At 37.0% G+C, this 17,411-nt stretch overlaps 1 protein-coding gene across 2 annotated transcripts in view; it reads right to left on the reverse strand.

Moving 5' to 3' along the window:
• The window catches only part of epb41l5 (erythrocyte membrane protein band 4.1 like 5), a 59,594-nt gene that overhangs the window by 15,017 nt on the left and 27,166 nt on the right, over positions 1 to 17,411 (reverse strand). For both annotated transcript variants that reach the window (XM_052148584.1, XM_052148583.1), the window contains exons 11-18: positions 17,219 to 17,309; positions 12,147 to 12,316; positions 11,253 to 11,359; positions 10,567 to 10,585; positions 8,947 to 8,986; positions 8,125 to 8,249; positions 2,043 to 2,188; positions 278 to 369 (exon numbers count right to left, since the gene is read on the reverse strand). In XM_052148584.1, coding sequence (XP_052004544.1) covers positions 278 to 369; positions 2,043 to 2,188; positions 8,125 to 8,249; positions 8,947 to 8,986; positions 10,567 to 10,585; positions 11,253 to 11,359; positions 12,147 to 12,316; positions 17,219 to 17,309 — 790 coding nt within the window. The remainder of the gene's footprint in view (positions 1 to 277; positions 370 to 2,042; positions 2,189 to 8,124; positions 8,250 to 8,946; positions 8,987 to 10,566; positions 10,586 to 11,252; positions 11,360 to 12,146; positions 12,317 to 17,218; positions 17,310 to 17,411) is intronic.

Here is a 17,411-nt window from a genome sequence, read left to right on the forward strand (position 1 = left end):
TCAGAACCGTGTAGCCGGCTAGTTTCACACATCTATATACTTTTCTCTATCTACTGGCATGATTACTGAATGCATTTGTGCTAAAATTGATTAATTGACAACCGGTAGGCTTAATCATTCAAATTATTAAATGACGAATAATCGATAATCTATTATTAATTAATATCCCTTCAATGTAGCTATGTCATTTCATGCAGTATATTTCAGAAACACCATTTACAAAAAGCCTTGCTCACTGTGCCAGTTTGTGTGCGGCCTTCTGGTTGGCTAAACTGACCTGGTTGTTCATGTTGACGTTGACATTGTTTCTGGCTGGAACAGACACTAGAGTGTTGTCAATCTCCAGTTGCTTGAGCCGAGCTGCAGCTTCTATTAATGATAGCAGGTTCAGTAAACATCACTAAACAATGAGATGTCAGACAGACAGATGGATCACATCTGCATGTCGGGGGATTTAAATATTTTGGGGTTAATCTGTTAACACAATGGAGTATGAAATCATATGATAAAATATCTGTGCAAGGGAAGTGACTCATATCTAAATGTAGAAATAATAAAAGGACAAATATAATAAAGGTAGCATAAGTTACATTTTGAACACACAAAAATTTTTATAGAATGTATTTTATCATTTAACTCCTTTACAGTACACTATTATTAGATAATTAAAGACTTAACACTCACTGAATGGATCAAATTAAAATAGTATCCATTTGAGTGTGTCTTACGGAGTTGACAAAACTGACAGTAAGAAAAAAAAAAACAATTACAAAATAAACAAACTGTTCCCTTACATGGTTAGTTAGCTGAGACCTTTGTGTAGTATTAAACATTTTTAACTCTGATTTTAAACATGTTTCATACCTTATCTCAAGAATCAGTATACTAACGTACACAGGGTAGGGAGGGTTATTTTTTACATTTATTCCACTACAAATTACAGAATACATGCTTTATTCATGTCATTTGTAACGTATTCCGTTAGATTACTCGAGGTCAGTAACATATTCTAAATACTTAGGATTACTTCTTCAGCACTGGTAGAATTTTTTCAATTGTTGTGACTAAAAATCTATTTGATCTTGTTTTAAGGATTTTTTGATATTTTTACAGGAAAACAATTAAAAAATTATAAAGAATACGACTTTTTCCCTAATATCAAAAGGTCTTACTAGAAAAAAAAAAAAAAATGATGATCCAATGTGAATTTTCTTGATAAAAAAATATGATCGTGCCTGGTAACATGTGCATGTAAAATGGCTAGAATTAGCGTAAAGCTAACAATTTACACAAGTTTTATTTCTATTTCTTCTGTTCCAAACTTTCTTCTAACTTCACTGTCTGCTCGTATGAATGTAACACATCAGAAAGTGTTTCATCGCTGTTCAAATGCACTTTGGATCACATAATTTATACGTATAAATGTTTTCTATCTGCAAGAAATAAATATTAAATGAAACAAATGATAATAAAATGCAAAGTAATCTCTTCAGTAATCAAAATACTTTTTGAATGTAACTGTAGTGGAATAGTTACTTATATTTTGGATTTTAAATACGTAATCCCTTTACATGTATTCCGTTACTCCCAACCCTGAATGTGCAATTGTGACAAGGCGGAGGGCGGGGGCGGGTCATGATTTTACACACCCGGTCCCTTATCAGGCAAATCAAGCCTCCGAGAGGGATAAAGGCAGACTGCGGAGCGACCGAGAGATAATGTTTACTGGCAGCTGTCTGTCCTATGTGTGCATTTGTGTCTTTTGGTTTCAGTTTTACATTAAAATATTATTTATATTGTCAAGCCGGTTCTTGCCTCCTCCTTTCCATTGTTCCCTTATATACAACAATATAATGTAACATTTATAATTTCTTGATGGCTCAATTCACAGTGGAGCTTTAATGTGAACATGTATTTTTGTTTAGACAAAACAGCATAGATTTATAATAATCGTTATCAACCATAACATAAAACAATTACTGTCAAATGGTCAAAAATTCAAAATAAGTACATCCCTAGTTTGTCTGCCTGTATTAACTCACCAGCCAGCGAAAGGGGCTCCTCAGTGACTGTGCTGGCAGTGGAAACAGCAGCGCTGGCTCCCACCTCTTCTGCTGTCACTATTGGAACAGAGGCCCGAAGAACCTCATCTACACTCATCTCTAGAGGGTCAGTCACTAATGGCATGCTGAGAAGAACGAAAGTGTTAATTACCTTCTAAGTACAGGATGTACCTCATAAGTGCTGCTTGTACAGGGTCCTCTGTGATCAAGATGACAAATGTAACTCACCTGGACAAAACTCGTTCACTGGACAGAATTCAAGTTACAGCAAAGCAATTTATTAAAATGTGCCTTTTACTATTTTATATTCTAAAGTGACACTTTATTGGATTTTCAAATAAGTGAAATTCATACTTCCAATCACACTTATCTAAGAGGTACAGTATTCAAAAAGAAATGGTATTAGTTCTGGACACGTATATATATATATATATATATATATATATATATATATATATATATATATAAATAAAATAATACAAAAAACTTCAATACACCTCTACAATATTTGCTCTAAGACCATTTGATGAGACTCTATTGCCATATTTGCAATTTGAAGAGGTTTAAAATCAGAGATACAATATAAACTCTCTCATATTCGCAAGTCATGAGACAAGGAGGGAAAAACTTATCTCAGAGTTAAGGAAATTAATGGCCAAACAAAAACTTAATTGAAATCATCACAATCTTGCTTATTTTATATTGCCAGCAAAAACACCCAATTAAACAAATTCAAAAGATCACCTATCCCAAAAGAGATATAAATCAAACACTTAGCAGAGCCATTCTTGTGGAACATTCCAACAAATGAGAGTCACCAACACTAAAAACTCTTATTTACTGAAGAGCCTCATGCAAAGGAATGGGGCTGTTATCTAACAGAATCATTTACCAGCTGAATACACACATTCCACTAGATCTAGATTACAAGACCGCGCGTGCACGCACACACACACACAAAGAGTGAAATGCAAATCAGTTTTTAATTCCCTCTAAATTAAGTAATTCACACTGTATATGGCAAATAAACCTTGACATGACATAACATGCAATCTACTGCAATGTCTGAAACATTTAAATATTTATCCCTAAATGAATGCACCAAAATATTAAGAATTTCTCACAGACCTAAACAGAAACAAACATGGGGAGTTGGTTTTGATTGCTAGTTTTAATCAAACATCTTAAAGCCATGTAAAACAAAACCATCCTTTGGTCATAATATTTGTGACAGGGCAGGGGTAGGCCGGGTGGTGATTCTGCACACTCGGTCCCGCCCTCTGCCCGGTCACAATATTATTGTAGGCAACTTTAAGACTGCATATAGTGGTACATAGGCATTACACATAGACAAATGGTTAAACAATTTACAATTATTATATTCAATAATTACAATAGATTCAATTTAACAGTGTTCAGCCTACTCGGATTACACAGAGTTATATTGAAAAAGTTAACAAAGTACATGATCTTAATGGCACTTTAATCAAATTAGGGTACAAACTGGGGTCCAATTAATTAAAGGCACAAATACCATGCTCTTTCGAGAGAGAACTGAGACATGGTAGATAAAGTAACACCTATTTGTCAAGCTCAACCATTTAACCCAGTTATCAAATAAATAAATAAATATATATATATATATATATACACACACACACACACACACACACACACACACACACACACACACACACACACACACACATACACACACGTATACATATATACACACACACACACATACACACCCATCAGCAACAACATTAAAACCACCTGCCTAATATTGTGTAGGTCCCCCTCGGGCCGCCAAAACAGCGCCAACAGATTCACCAATCTGGCCATTCTCTGTTGACCGCTCTTATCAACAAGGCGTTTCCATCATCAGAACTGCCGCTCATTGGATGTTGGTTCGAACTGACAAAATCTACGGTAACTCAGATAACCGCTCTGTACAATTGTGGTCAGAAGAAGAGCATCTCGGGAATAGAAATGCGTGTTAGTGCTGTTTGGCGGCACGATGGGAACCTACACAATATTAGGCAGGTGGTTTTAATATTGTGGATGATTGTATATGTGAATATATTATATATATATATATATATATATATATATATATATATATATATATATGTATATATATATATATATATATATATATATATGACCACAAAGCAACAGGTCTCAAACTAGCTAGCCCCTACTAGGTGATAGCTTTATTTAGACTACATTTGCAACCCTTTTCTGGTATTTCATTTAACATAATAATATATTGTATATAGTTTATGTATGTAATGTATGTATTATATCTGTTTATTAAATCACACTCAGGGTATAATATCCAAAAAATTTATACCAGGGTTGCAAAGACCACAAACCCTGTAAAATAAAACATCTCATATAACATTTAGTTTGACCTCCTAAGATGGACGAACAACATTTTCTGATGGAATCACTCTCTTTGCTGACCCTTTGTTAAGAGCAAAACTTATTTCCAAGTCTTTTTTTTGCACCCTATTTGTTGAAAGTGCCAAATAAGTTTGTCTGAAATGCACAACAGGCCTAAACAAAGAAATGTGGTTTTGATTACAATGATCAAGACATCTAAAAATGGTGAATTAAAAAGACAAAATGAATTTCAACAGGACATTTCCTGGGTAACAGAGCTGGTTAAATAATGGCCAAGTCATTCTTAAGACAAGGACAGTCACAGTGAGGTTTTCAAGTTTCTCCCATGAACAGGTGGGATATCTCATCACTTTGGTTGTTTTTCAGTCTCAGAGGTGAGGGGCACAGAACAGTTTCTGTGGTTAAAATGAGGAGAATAATTTAGCCCAGGTAGTTTCACTTGAGCTCTATCAGAAAACAGGATTTTCATTCCGGCGTTCCCTGACACTTGGTTTGCATCCAAGGAATGTGGGAGTGGAGGGGCTGTGGATGAGTCTGTGTCTAAAAGGAGGTTCAGGGAGGTGGCCTGGCAGTCATACTGGTGTCAGCGATGGGATTGGGGAGGGGAATGAAGCCTGGATGGGTTGGTGGAGGGGGGTGTTAGCATGAGAGGAAAGGAATGCAACATAGTTTGATGTGGGGAAGTTAGAAAGGGGTAGGAAGCAGGAAAAAAAGAGCAGATCACAAGAGAAAAGTAGTAGCAAGAACTACGTTTGGGCGATATGTAAGAAATATTTTCAGTATGTTTTATCAAATGTATCACGATATCCGATTACATCATCAACCCCTTGCCCCACTGCGGAGCCCGTTATGTAAACATATTACTATATGACTCAAGTAATAGGCCAAATTAATACAAAATAAATAGAATTTATGTGTGTGATAAAACCTGCACAAAGTGGAACAAATTCTTCGGTTTCCCCTCATGTATCTTGCAGCCTGCAATTTCTTGTGTGACTGCAACAAGCAGTCCTTCAGAATGGGTTTCAGTTTTCAGCTGATAATATAGTTACTCCATTCTACGATGCTTTAACCACTGAGAGGGTATAAATATGCTTGTTTCCTTTCTAGAAACCGGCGTTAGATGATGTTGAAAAACATTTCAAGTTTTTGGATATCCACTTTAATAATAAGACGCCATTGAACACCAGTTTAATTCCATGACCCGCAAATTAAAAACTTTCTTAATGGAGTGGATGATGAATACAAGTGGGTGTCACAAAACAATGTGTTTTGAATAAAAGTAAAAAAAAAAAAAAAACAGAGATTGATTTTATAAAATGAGATTGTTTCATCAATCCCATTTTCGCCTCAATGACATTTCATAATATCTTATCCCGACAGGCTGTATTTCCTTAATTATTACATTTGTAATATATGTGCTAATTTTATGTTGCTAAGCCATAGCGTATGTGCTACAATTCATATCTAGAGTCTAGAGCAGGGGTGGGGAAACTTTTTTCCATTAAGGGCCATTTGAGCATTTACGAAATTATTCGCAGGCCATACAATTGCTTGCAATTTCTGATTGTGGGATGAAATTAATATACGCATTCCGTTATGGGCTTACATACCAAAAACACTAAAAGGTCTATCTATTATACAATATTTTATGTTGTTATCATTTAAAATTATTTGAAAACAATATTTGAAAGGATTTGTTTTTATTTTTGCCTCAGGTTAATTGAATCACAACCTTTTTTTTCTTTTCAAATTATTTCTCAAATGGCTTCGCGGGCCGGAAGTATAATGGTCTCGTGGGCCTTATACGGCCCTGAGGCCTGACGTTCCCCACCTCTGGTCTAGAGAGTACAAACTGCTATATTAATTGACAAAATTCATAAGTAAATGTTATCCATAATATTATAACAGTCAGCACAAGTCTATGGAAAAAAAAAAGTTGTGCATATTTTGTGACATGCACCTGATACCGTTTAGGCGACTAGTCTCGCACATCCCTAATTAGTACTAGATTTGAGAAGAGACAGTGGGTGGGAAAGTCAAAGCCAAAAAGTAGTGTAGTGTGTTCCAGCTTAGTAGGGGAGCCTCTTGTTACACCGTAACATTCTATTCACCCAGCCGAGATCACAGGTCTACATTCTACCCCACTGATTGGGTTGGTTTGGACAAGAATCAAGAAACAGTGATTTGTCCAGCAAGAGGAAGGTTAACTGATCCAAAGCAAACCATGAGACCTCCCTCAGAAATGCACTGATTGGTAGAAGCGCATCTATAAAATGAAAACAGGAGTGTACATACCTTGCCTTATGAAAAGGCCACTGGGTTTCAGAACATCAGACTAGAACAAAGTTAAAAAAACAAGACTAGAACATAAAGGAACATGGATCAAACTTTCATAAGACAGGAAAACATATCCAACATGCACATATCCAACAGTCCCTCTCTGAAAGACACACACATACAAGATAATTCCACTGTCTAATTTAATTTCTTTTCAATAATTCAGCAAGTTTAAAGCAAAGCTCTGCATTGCACAATAACCCCAAAGACAGCCTCAGGAGATAAGACAAAGACAGAGAGAAAGTAGAAGAGAGAACCAGAAGCAGGCACGTGGTCTTTCATGTGAGAGTTTGTTGCTGTCAAATCATTTGGCGTTTTCTCCAGAGCTGCAGCAGCCATCTGCTCAATGTCAACGCTAACCAGCATGAAGTACCTTCAGCACCATTCACCAGACAGTACAACCTCACACCAGCATCAGACAGCACAAGCACCAAACAGACAATGGCACTTTTCCACTGCACGTTATGGTTCGACTTGAATAAACAATAAACACAAAACAATAAACAATAACACGACCGCTAGCTATTAGCTACTAGCTGCATAAAGCAGTTGTTGCATGGTGATTTTACACAAATGTAACTGTTAAATTGGCCTGGCTGTTTTAGAAGCAAGCTTTACCACAGCTGGTCAACTAAATAAAGTGAAGCTTTCAAGCAGAGTATAGAGTTAACGTACCATCCTCCATCATGGACTCCAGCCGTGGCTCCATGGTTCTGTAGTCACTTTTAAGTTTTTTTATTTTCTCTACACTGTTGGTAGGTCCGGTGGTAGTCATGTGCGGCCAACAGCTGAGACACTTCCAGAAATACTTTTTTGCTCCACGTCGTTTTGTTTGTCGCTAACGAGAGGAATGTCTGCACCTCGTTTATTGACCACGGTGTGGTTTTCGCGCACAGCCATTTCTTTTTACAATTCGAAAGTTGCATGAACAAATGACACTGCTATAGCTGTAGCTAACTTTAAACTAGCGGGTTGATATCCCGTGTTGAAAATCCAGTGACGCTGGTAGTACCGATTCTCTCTGACCAATTAGTGATCTGCAGGGTTTTGACATCACATTTAGTATCGGCTCGGCTCGCTTGGAACCTCGACTGAGGTCGTACTAAAAAAAGTACCAGGTACTATCCACAGTGGAAAACCCCCAAAAAGCGAGCAGAGTCGAGTTCTACCATGAAGTGGAAAAGCCCCAATATATAGATGTTGCACTCTGCCAAAATTATGCTGACTGACTGTGCGGCGCCCTGGAGTAACAGCAGGGCATCAGATTAACCGGTTTAAAGGTTTTATTGGATTTAAATTGTGAGCAGCTCACCTCCTCTTGTTCGATTGGCTGCCACTGGGGCTCCTGGGGAAAGTTTCGATTTCCATGGGGCCTGGAGCAGAGGGTGGGCTGCTGACCACGGGCATACTGGACCAGGGAGTTCGTGTTTGGGCAGGCTGAGGAAAAATTGGATTGGATTAGGTTTGGAACACATACTGAATCATTAGGATAAACAAAATCATTGCAACAATTAAATGCGGAATCTCACAAAAACTGATAAATAATAAATAAAAATAAAACAAATTTATGGACCATAAAATTTAACTTTATTCATTATTAACTCTTTCCCCGCCAGCTTTTTTAAAAAAAAGTTGCCAGCCACCGCCAGGGTTTTTGACTTTAATGGCCCGCAGAATATTTTCTTCCATGAATATATGAAGATGCTATATATCAAAATAAAGATCTGAGCCTCTGCTTTTAGGCAAAAACTATTTTATTTTATCTTCATTTGTTCTTTTTTATTGCCACTTGAACAGAGGTAGGTTTTGTCAAAAACAACATTTCGGACAAAAAGCTGAGAAAAAGGCATTTTTATCAAACAAGTGCTTTAGTATTAGTATGGTGTTCCACTTCACGTTTGAGACGATCGCAGTCTGTTTCTTTGATCAAAGAGTTGCATACTCTTTCAAAACATGCGTCGTGGTCTTCCTTATCGTATACCACCTAAAAAAAATATACCACCGGAAAATTCCATGTTTGGCGGGGAAGCGTTTTTTCATAAAACCCGGAAAATTCCGTGTTTGGCGGGGAAAGAGTTAAATGTAAAAAATATGGTACTCTCGATTTACTATAATATAACTAGGGAGGTAGTACCTTTGTTTCTGTGCTTGGGCTCGGTCCATTATTGTGGCTGCTGTGGAAAGATAAGAGATAATCAGTGTGATATAGAGTGATATCTGGGTTATGAGCTACTGCTGACAGACAATGCAGCACAATGATGGTCCTTTTGTAGAGGTGATCAGAAAACAGGATCTTAAACAGCACAGGGCTTTCAGGATCAGGGTAACCCATTACATTATTGCCCTTTGTCTCAATAATGCTGTTTTCAGCATGTGATCAGAATTTAAAAAATACATTGAGTCAAAAAGTAACATTTGTGAATCATTCTTAATTACTGTATTAGTCACAGGGGAAGTCCTGAGACCCCCTGTAAATCAGTACGATAAGTGCCAGCATATTATGTACGCAGGTTCCTGTTGTTCATCTTTTAACACTAGCTGAATCATAGTCTAAGTAGGGGCACTTGTGACTCTGGTATGTGAAGACAAAAGTACCATAAACACTCAGTTGTTTTCACAACAGCCTTTCAGCTTGTCCTTACACTGACAAACTAGTGAGGCATTTAGCTTGTGGAAAAAGAACGAACAGAAGTATTACCTACATAAGTACCTAATATTAGTTCTGAACTTAAATCTTACTTAAAATAATAAACCAAAACAACCTAGTATGGCATGGTTTGCCAACAACATTGCTGAATACAATGACAATGACAAATAGTTCACCCAAAAATGAAAATTCTCTCATCATTTACTCACCCTTATCTCTAGATGTGTATGACTTCCTTTCATCTGCTAAATTCAAAGTAAGATTTTTAGAAGAATTTATAAGCTCTTTTGGTCCACACAATGCAAGTGAATGGGTGCCAAAATTTGAAGCTAAACAAAAGAAATAATCACGTAATTCAGCTTAAAAGTAATTCAAAAGACTCTAGTGATTATATCCATCTTCAGAAGCGATATGATAGGTGTGGGTGAGAAACATATCACTTTCACATTCTTTATCTTGTGTTTTTGGTGATTCACGGTCTTCATGCAAGTGCTACTACTGGGAAGGGAGAAGAATTACAAGCAAAAATGTACTTCAATATTGATCTGTTTCTCACACACACCTATATATCACTTCTGAAGATGGAGTCATTTGGATTACTTTTATGATGTCTTTATATGGTTTTTGTATCGTCAAAATGTTGGCACACATTAATTTGCATTTAATGGACCTACAGAACTGACATATTCTTCTTAAAATCATAATTTGTGTTCTGCAGAAGAAAGAAAGTCATACACATCTGGAAAGGCATTAGGGAGTAAATGATGAGAGACTTAGTATTTTTGGGTGAACTATCCCTTTAAGGAACTATTAAAAATAAACATAAATAATGGAATTTAGAAAAACACTAAGAACAATATGGTCTTATTGACCATTAAGTGGTATTGTGAAGGGAAACAGGGAAAAAAAAAATAAAATCTCAAAAAAGGCATGTGAATAATCATTTTTGTCAAAGTGAACATGGAGTCTGCAGAAGCTCTGAACAGTGTGTTTGTGTGCTTCCAACTACACATACTACTGTTGTTGAGATTGGATGTCATCTCATTGTTATACATTAAGATAGCCATAAGAATTCCATTGCACAATGCAGGAATGTGAAATACTTACTCCGAGGATTTGATAGGACCTGCGAAAAACAAAAAAGAAAGAATGAGCACTTTATTAGGCATCATCATGTAATGGTGAAGTCATATTAGAATGATTAAACAGTGTTGACTACTTTGAAACTGTACAATCTACTCATTATTTAAAGCAGATAAAAAACAGCCAAGCTATTTGAACTAGTTGCTAACAAACAGTAACTAACTACATTTGAGCTATTTACAGGGGCAATGTTTTAATTTGCATAACTTTCAGTTATACAACTGAATTAAAATTGAGCATTTTTTTTATAAAAAGGATATCAATTTGGGTGACAGTATCATCTTTCACAAACACTACTAAACCTAAATTGCCTCCATTTTAAACTGAACTGAAAATATATACATATAAAAACGTTTGCTCAGATTGCTCAGTCTTAGCATGCAGGCATAGTACATTACACACAAAAAAAAACAAGAAAAACATTTGGTGACGCAATCCCACTGCTTGTGGGTAAAAAAAACAACAAAAAAAGTGGCTTACGCCTGGGAAAATAAAAGTGCACAAAAAAACAAAACAGAACAGAACAAAAGAAAAGCAGTGATACGGTCACGCTACTAAAAAGTTTAGTAATACTTCACTACTTTCAGGTTGTTTTGATATCCAACTCTGAGCTACACTATTTGCAATGCTGAGCAGATAAACTTTTTCACCTCTGTTCTGCATGGTCCTTCTAGAGTAACGACGGCTTGGTCTCCTTTCAAACGAGGCAGATCTTCTGGCTTTGTTGGACTTAGTGGTCTGATATTCTGTCTTCCCACTTACAAATAAAAGAAATGTACATCAGTTATATAGATCTCTTTAAAATTCTCATGATAAATCCCTGCTGACTCGTTAAGTCTGCAGACGTTTACTTTTATGGGCTTACAGTAATGAAAGTCTAATGTTATCAGACTAATAATTTCACTGTACAAACACATCATTGCTCAGAGGATAAGCAGACTACTGTTTACATCAGTAAACAATTTATCAGGAAAATTGGACAATCAGACATGCACAGGTGAATACTAAGCAAACTTGTTGACTTAAAAAAATAGGTTAATTTACAAGAAAGAAGGCACAGGCAAGCAAAAAGCCTGTTCAACAGGGAGCCGAACTGGTCAGCATCAATGAACCAGGCTGCCAGCTTAAGATAAGATGCAATTCCATAGAAAACACACACACACACACACACACACACACACACACACACACACACACAGACGCGCTCTGGGCAGACAAGGCCACATTACCATTTACATATCAACAGCAGATATTGTTAGGAGCAACTATGAAGAACAGGAAATCTGGTTGTAAAGCAGGGGGAAAAAATACCATTCAACTGACCACTGGACCATGATTAGAATGGGGTTTAAATACTAAATGCCAGAGAACAGCAGGCACTACTCATTAACCAAAATGCAATACTTTATCACTGGCCTCTACTAAAGCCATAGTAGGTGGTAACAGCACACCTCTCCACAATAAGCCATATATTTAAGGATATAATTATTGTCTTTAGCACTAATGGCAAGAAGATTGATTGCAACATTTCAAAATAAACTCACCTGTATCTAAAACGTGACCCCATGCGGATGAACCCAGGGCGGGCCGAGCTCTTCTGTACGGGGCCACGTAGGCGGAAGAAGGCGTGGTGCTCAACAGCACACTTCCACAGATGCTTGCAGGCCTTGGGATGGTCCATTCGGAACACAAATGTATGCTCCTGCTCTTTTCCCTAAGTCAGAGGCCAAAACGTAATCTAAGATCAATCTAACGCAAATTCAATTCTGTCTTGGGCATTTATCAGTTGTACTACTAAGGAACAATCTCAGCCGTGACCTGTGGATTCTGGGGTACTCAGTCATACAGTAATTAATGATAACTCAGGGAGACAGAAAGAGAACAGAGACGGAAGTTTCACAGCAGAGAGCATCCTATGGGATATATAGCTTTCTGAAGCAGTCACATCATGCCATGTTTAAATCAAAGGCTCAGACTGACAATTTGGCTTAATTATGTGTTCATATTAAAGAGATATGGGCAGTACTGTCCTCACAGCAGCCCCAGTGTTTTATATAGTGTGAAGTGCTCCAGATGCCAGGGATGCATAAAGGATAGCTGTTGTTTACTAACTCCTGCTGGACAGGTGCTAACAGTCTCAGTGAGACCACATACACACTTCTGGATGCACAGACACATACTGCACTTCACTTCATGTTCTAAATTGCAACTCTCAATGAATAGACTCTCTTAAATAATTTATCAAAAGCATTCACAAGCATAAAAGGCATAAACATTAGCACATAAAACAAGTATGTCCTAGAAGCATTTCAAATGGTTGGGTTGCTACAGGTGGTCAAGTGAATTCTGTGCAGCCACTCTTTTCAAAAACCTTTTGTGAGGTTTAAATATTTCAACAATGCACCATGTAACAGCAAGACTTTTACAGGGGGAAAAAAAAAATCTATCCTTTTAGCTATTTTTTAATAATGCAGGTCAGCAGTAGAAAATATTATGATTCTGGGTCAATTCTTAAGATGATTCTAAAGCCTGTTTCATTCTCCTCTTTAAACTCTGAGCCAAACATACTGACATCACACCAGAAATATGCATCTGACCAATAACAATTTTACACAAAAGTATGGCCATGCTGTGTCATTGAATAAGACTGCTGTCATATTTCAACCTCACAGCAGCAGAAGGCAATTTTTCATTCCTTGACTGTAAGTTAGAGGATGTAAAGCAACATTACTCCTTGTATTAACATCAAACTTGGGTAATCTGGTCACAAGTGGAGAGCAGCAAAAACAAATATCAGATACAGATACCAACAACCAAAAAGGCAAAACACAAAATTTGATCAGAAGTGGTCACAGGAGACAATTTCGTTAAATGTCAGTATGTATTGGCTGACCACTTATGATAACATCACCCAAGACAGATGCCAATACCAGGTGTAAACAGGGCCTACGTAAGGATAGGGTAATATAAAGCCCTGTGCCTAAAGTGTATTTTCCCATAAGATCACCTAAACGTTTCCCTTAAACTTAAGGGTGTTGCAGAAAATAACCCTTAAAGGAATAGTTTATCCAAAAATGAAAATTTGCTGATAATTTACTCACCCTCAGGCCATCCAAGATGCATCCAATTTCTTTCTTCATCAAAACAGAATTTAAGATTTTTAGGATTTCATTTCATGCCTCCTTTAAACAATGCAAGAGAATGTACTCCATTTTTTGACCGTCCAAAATGCATATTTAGTGTTCATCAAAATAATCCACACGACTCCAGTCGACAAATGAAGTTCTTCTGAACCCAAAAGATTGATTATTTTTATAAATCAAAACAATACTTATATACTTTTTAACTACAAATATTTGCTTCCGTACATCTCTGTGACGCGCGCTCATGAGAGGGATGATGCAAGCTCGTTGGTAAGGTCACACGTCATGTGGAGGAAGAGGCAGGAAGCACATCATTGTTACAAGAGAAGGAGAGCTATACAAAAGTTTAAATGTCTTTGCAGTAGATTTGTATTTGTATAAGCGTATTGTTCAAAATAGTCATTTGGCGTGTGTATCCTGGATGCTTCAACCTTCAGAAACCCCAAAGAAAACCTTTCATCGATTGCCTATACATGATCATGAGCGATTGAAGCTCTGGCTAATCACGCTGAACCTGAATATCAGTACACCCCTACATTCTCTCAAATATTGGAGGGTGTGCAGTGATTGTTCAACCCATGAGGATTTCAGACCATGGAAAGAAACAAAGGGTCCATATCTGAATTAATCGGCTGTGCCCGTGCTGTTTTTCCAGCGAACTCAGGTATGAGTGAAAACTTTGATCAGTCATGCCTCCCTCGGCAGTCCGCTCTTCATCACTCGATTTCGAATTCACCGCACCTGCACTCAATTCACTCGCTCCTCACTGCCTGCATAAATAACTCACCTTCACGCCACTTCACTGTCAATTCTCACACAAAGGACTTGCAGTGTTTATTTACCTGTCTGTATTTGCTCTTGATCTTTGGTGATATCTATTAATGCTTACTCTGCTGTTTTGCCTGTTACATTTACTTCAGTTTATGAAGCTTCTCTTCTGTGATATCACCTGTACCATTGATCTCACTGTGTAAACCGTGTGAATCTCAGTAAATGCTCTCGCACTTGGTTTCACTAACTACAACTTGTGTGGCTTGAATTCCTGACAGTCATATAGCCTATATATAATGAGATCATATATTAGACTTATTTGTCTATAACATTATTTCTCGACTGGATTATTTTGATGCATCCTAAATATGCATTTTGGACCGTCAAAAAATGGAGTACGTTCACTTGTATTGTTTAAAGGAGGAGGCCTGAAATGAAATCCTAAAAATCTAAAATTCAGTTTTGATGAAGAAAGAAACTCAGATCCATCTTGTATAGCCTGTGGGTAAATTATCAGCAAATTGTCATTTTTGGGTGAAATATTCCTTTAAGTGTTACGTAATCTCTTACGATTACCCTTGAGCATTTTTTATTTCTTAAAATATGCCCTAAAAACCATTAGGTGTTGCATAAAGCTCCTTAACTGCTATTTCCCCAAGTAAATCTTATGGTTAGTAAAACTTAAACTTAGTGTAGGTTAAAGCCCAAAGTATATCATGTTTTGACATGAACGCTCAGCATCTGCATACAGTAGAATGCGAGCCTGTCAAAGTATACTCCAACTGACTGTGCGCGCATATGCATGCGGCTGGCGCCTGCGCACTATGACTGTACGAGACATCGGACTATTACTCTTCAGGAGTTTAGACCTATAAAGATGTCTTCGAGGTCGGACAATACTTTACACATTAATAATGATACTAAGAAACTTTAATAGTCATAAATATTTAAATAAAAATATACAGTAGTATAAAGTTAAAGTATTTTTTATGTGATAAAATTGCCTAAATGTTGGTCGGGACATTTCTGATCTTCTGAATGTTGGTAGAGACATGTCGTGTCCATGATAACAGTCGAATTTTATTATGATAAAACCTGGTTAACTGTAATAAATTCCTTAACTGTTTCCCTTACCTAAGAGAAATGTCTAAGGGATTCTACGCAACACCTCAAGTCATTTACTCAGGTAAGGGGAAATCATGCTTTAAATGTTATCCTTAAGAGAAGGTATTTAATGCAACTGAGCACTGATCCACAGTGCATTCTGGTCAGGATTCTGGAGACTTTTAGTGGACAGACTCCACTAAAAGAGGGGATCACAGGCATTTTGCAACAGTTTAATACTGTAAATAGTAGGGATGCACCGAAATTTCGGCCGCCGAAAAGTTTCGGCCGAAAATGGCACTTCGGCACTTTCGGTTTTCGGCCGAAAGAGAAAAAAGGCCGAAAATATGAGCCGAAAATATGAGCCGAAAATATATACCTCCTCGCCCCGCCCCTCAGTGCTCAGATTTCAATCTGGATCGATGTAGCCCTTATCACAGCTGTTAGATAATTCCACAACGGCGCTACCAAACAAAGGCGATCATGTCAGCGGTGTGGAAATTCTTCAAAGTTTCTGATAAGGACATCAAATTTGCGATCTGCAGTGTTTGTCACAACAGAAAAATATCACAACTAGCGCAGCTACACCACAACTTGAGACGTATTTATATCTGAACTATGCCAGAAGCTACAATCCCCTTGACTACGGGCGATAAACAAACACCGCTTTCCTTTGCTTGCGCGGATTACGCACAGGTATTTATCTGCCCAAGCACCAGCACAGAGAGTGAGAGACTGTTCAGTGCAGCATCTCATGTTCTTGATGAGCTTTCTGAAAGGAGAGACTGTCAGAAAGTTTAGCAACTTTTGTTCTTGAAGAGAAACCTGTCACTTGTACTTAAATAAAAAGCGGTCCAATATGATGTGTATAGCAATTACATTACACTTGTTCTTCACTTGAGGATACATCTGTCGTTTACAGTTGAGGTTGGATTTAGTTCAATTACTGCTGTTTTGCACAATCATTTTCACTTAAAGTGTACATACATTTACATAAACAGAATATAGCACTGATCTATATATATAATTATATATTATAGTTATATATAGATCAGTGGAATAGAGGCCATTCTGTGTTCTGCCTGTTGTTTTAATTAAAATTACTGTTGCATAACTTTTTGAAAGATGCTAGCTAAGTTCATTACTTGACTGTTGTTGTGCATATAATAGTTTTCTAAAACTTTACATTATTTGGATAATTGTTAATAAAATCTGTAAAATTAGATTTTTACAGAACTGAAAGAAGAATAATATTTAATATAGTTTTAATATATTTTTTGTCCAATTCTGTTGCGCTACTTTCAATAAAAGTGTGATTTATTTTATTGGTTTGTAGTTTTTCAATTCAGATTAATTAAATTCATGAAATTAATGAAAAAGTATCAAATTAATACAATTATACACAACATTTTTTTTTTTTTAAATAGGTAAAAATTTCGGTTTCGGTTTTCGGCCAAGTGCATCCTGGATTTTCGGTTTCGGCCCAGAATTTTCATTTCGGTGCATCCCTAGTAAATAGTATAAATGATGACTTTTTATCATTCCTCAAAACTAGATGAGGGTGTGTGTAGTGTGTGTGTGTGTGTGTGTCTCTTTACCTCTTCTGTCTCCTGCATCACCTGTTCATCATCCTCTACTACCACCAGAGTGAGTTTGCTTTTCTTAAAGTCCAGACGTGTGATCTTGGGCCTGTGCACAGACAACCAGCTTTGTTTAGATACAATAGCTTTAGTCTGTCAATTGCATTTTGAACTATGACACAACAGCTGGACAACAAATATTAAATGTTTT

The sequence above is a fragment of the Xyrauchen texanus genome, chromosome 18 (assembly GCF_025860055.1).
Source record: "Xyrauchen texanus isolate HMW12.3.18 chromosome 18, RBS_HiC_50CHRs, whole genome shotgun sequence".
Classification (NCBI taxonomy): domain Eukaryota; kingdom Metazoa; phylum Chordata; class Actinopteri; order Cypriniformes; family Catostomidae; genus Xyrauchen; species Xyrauchen texanus.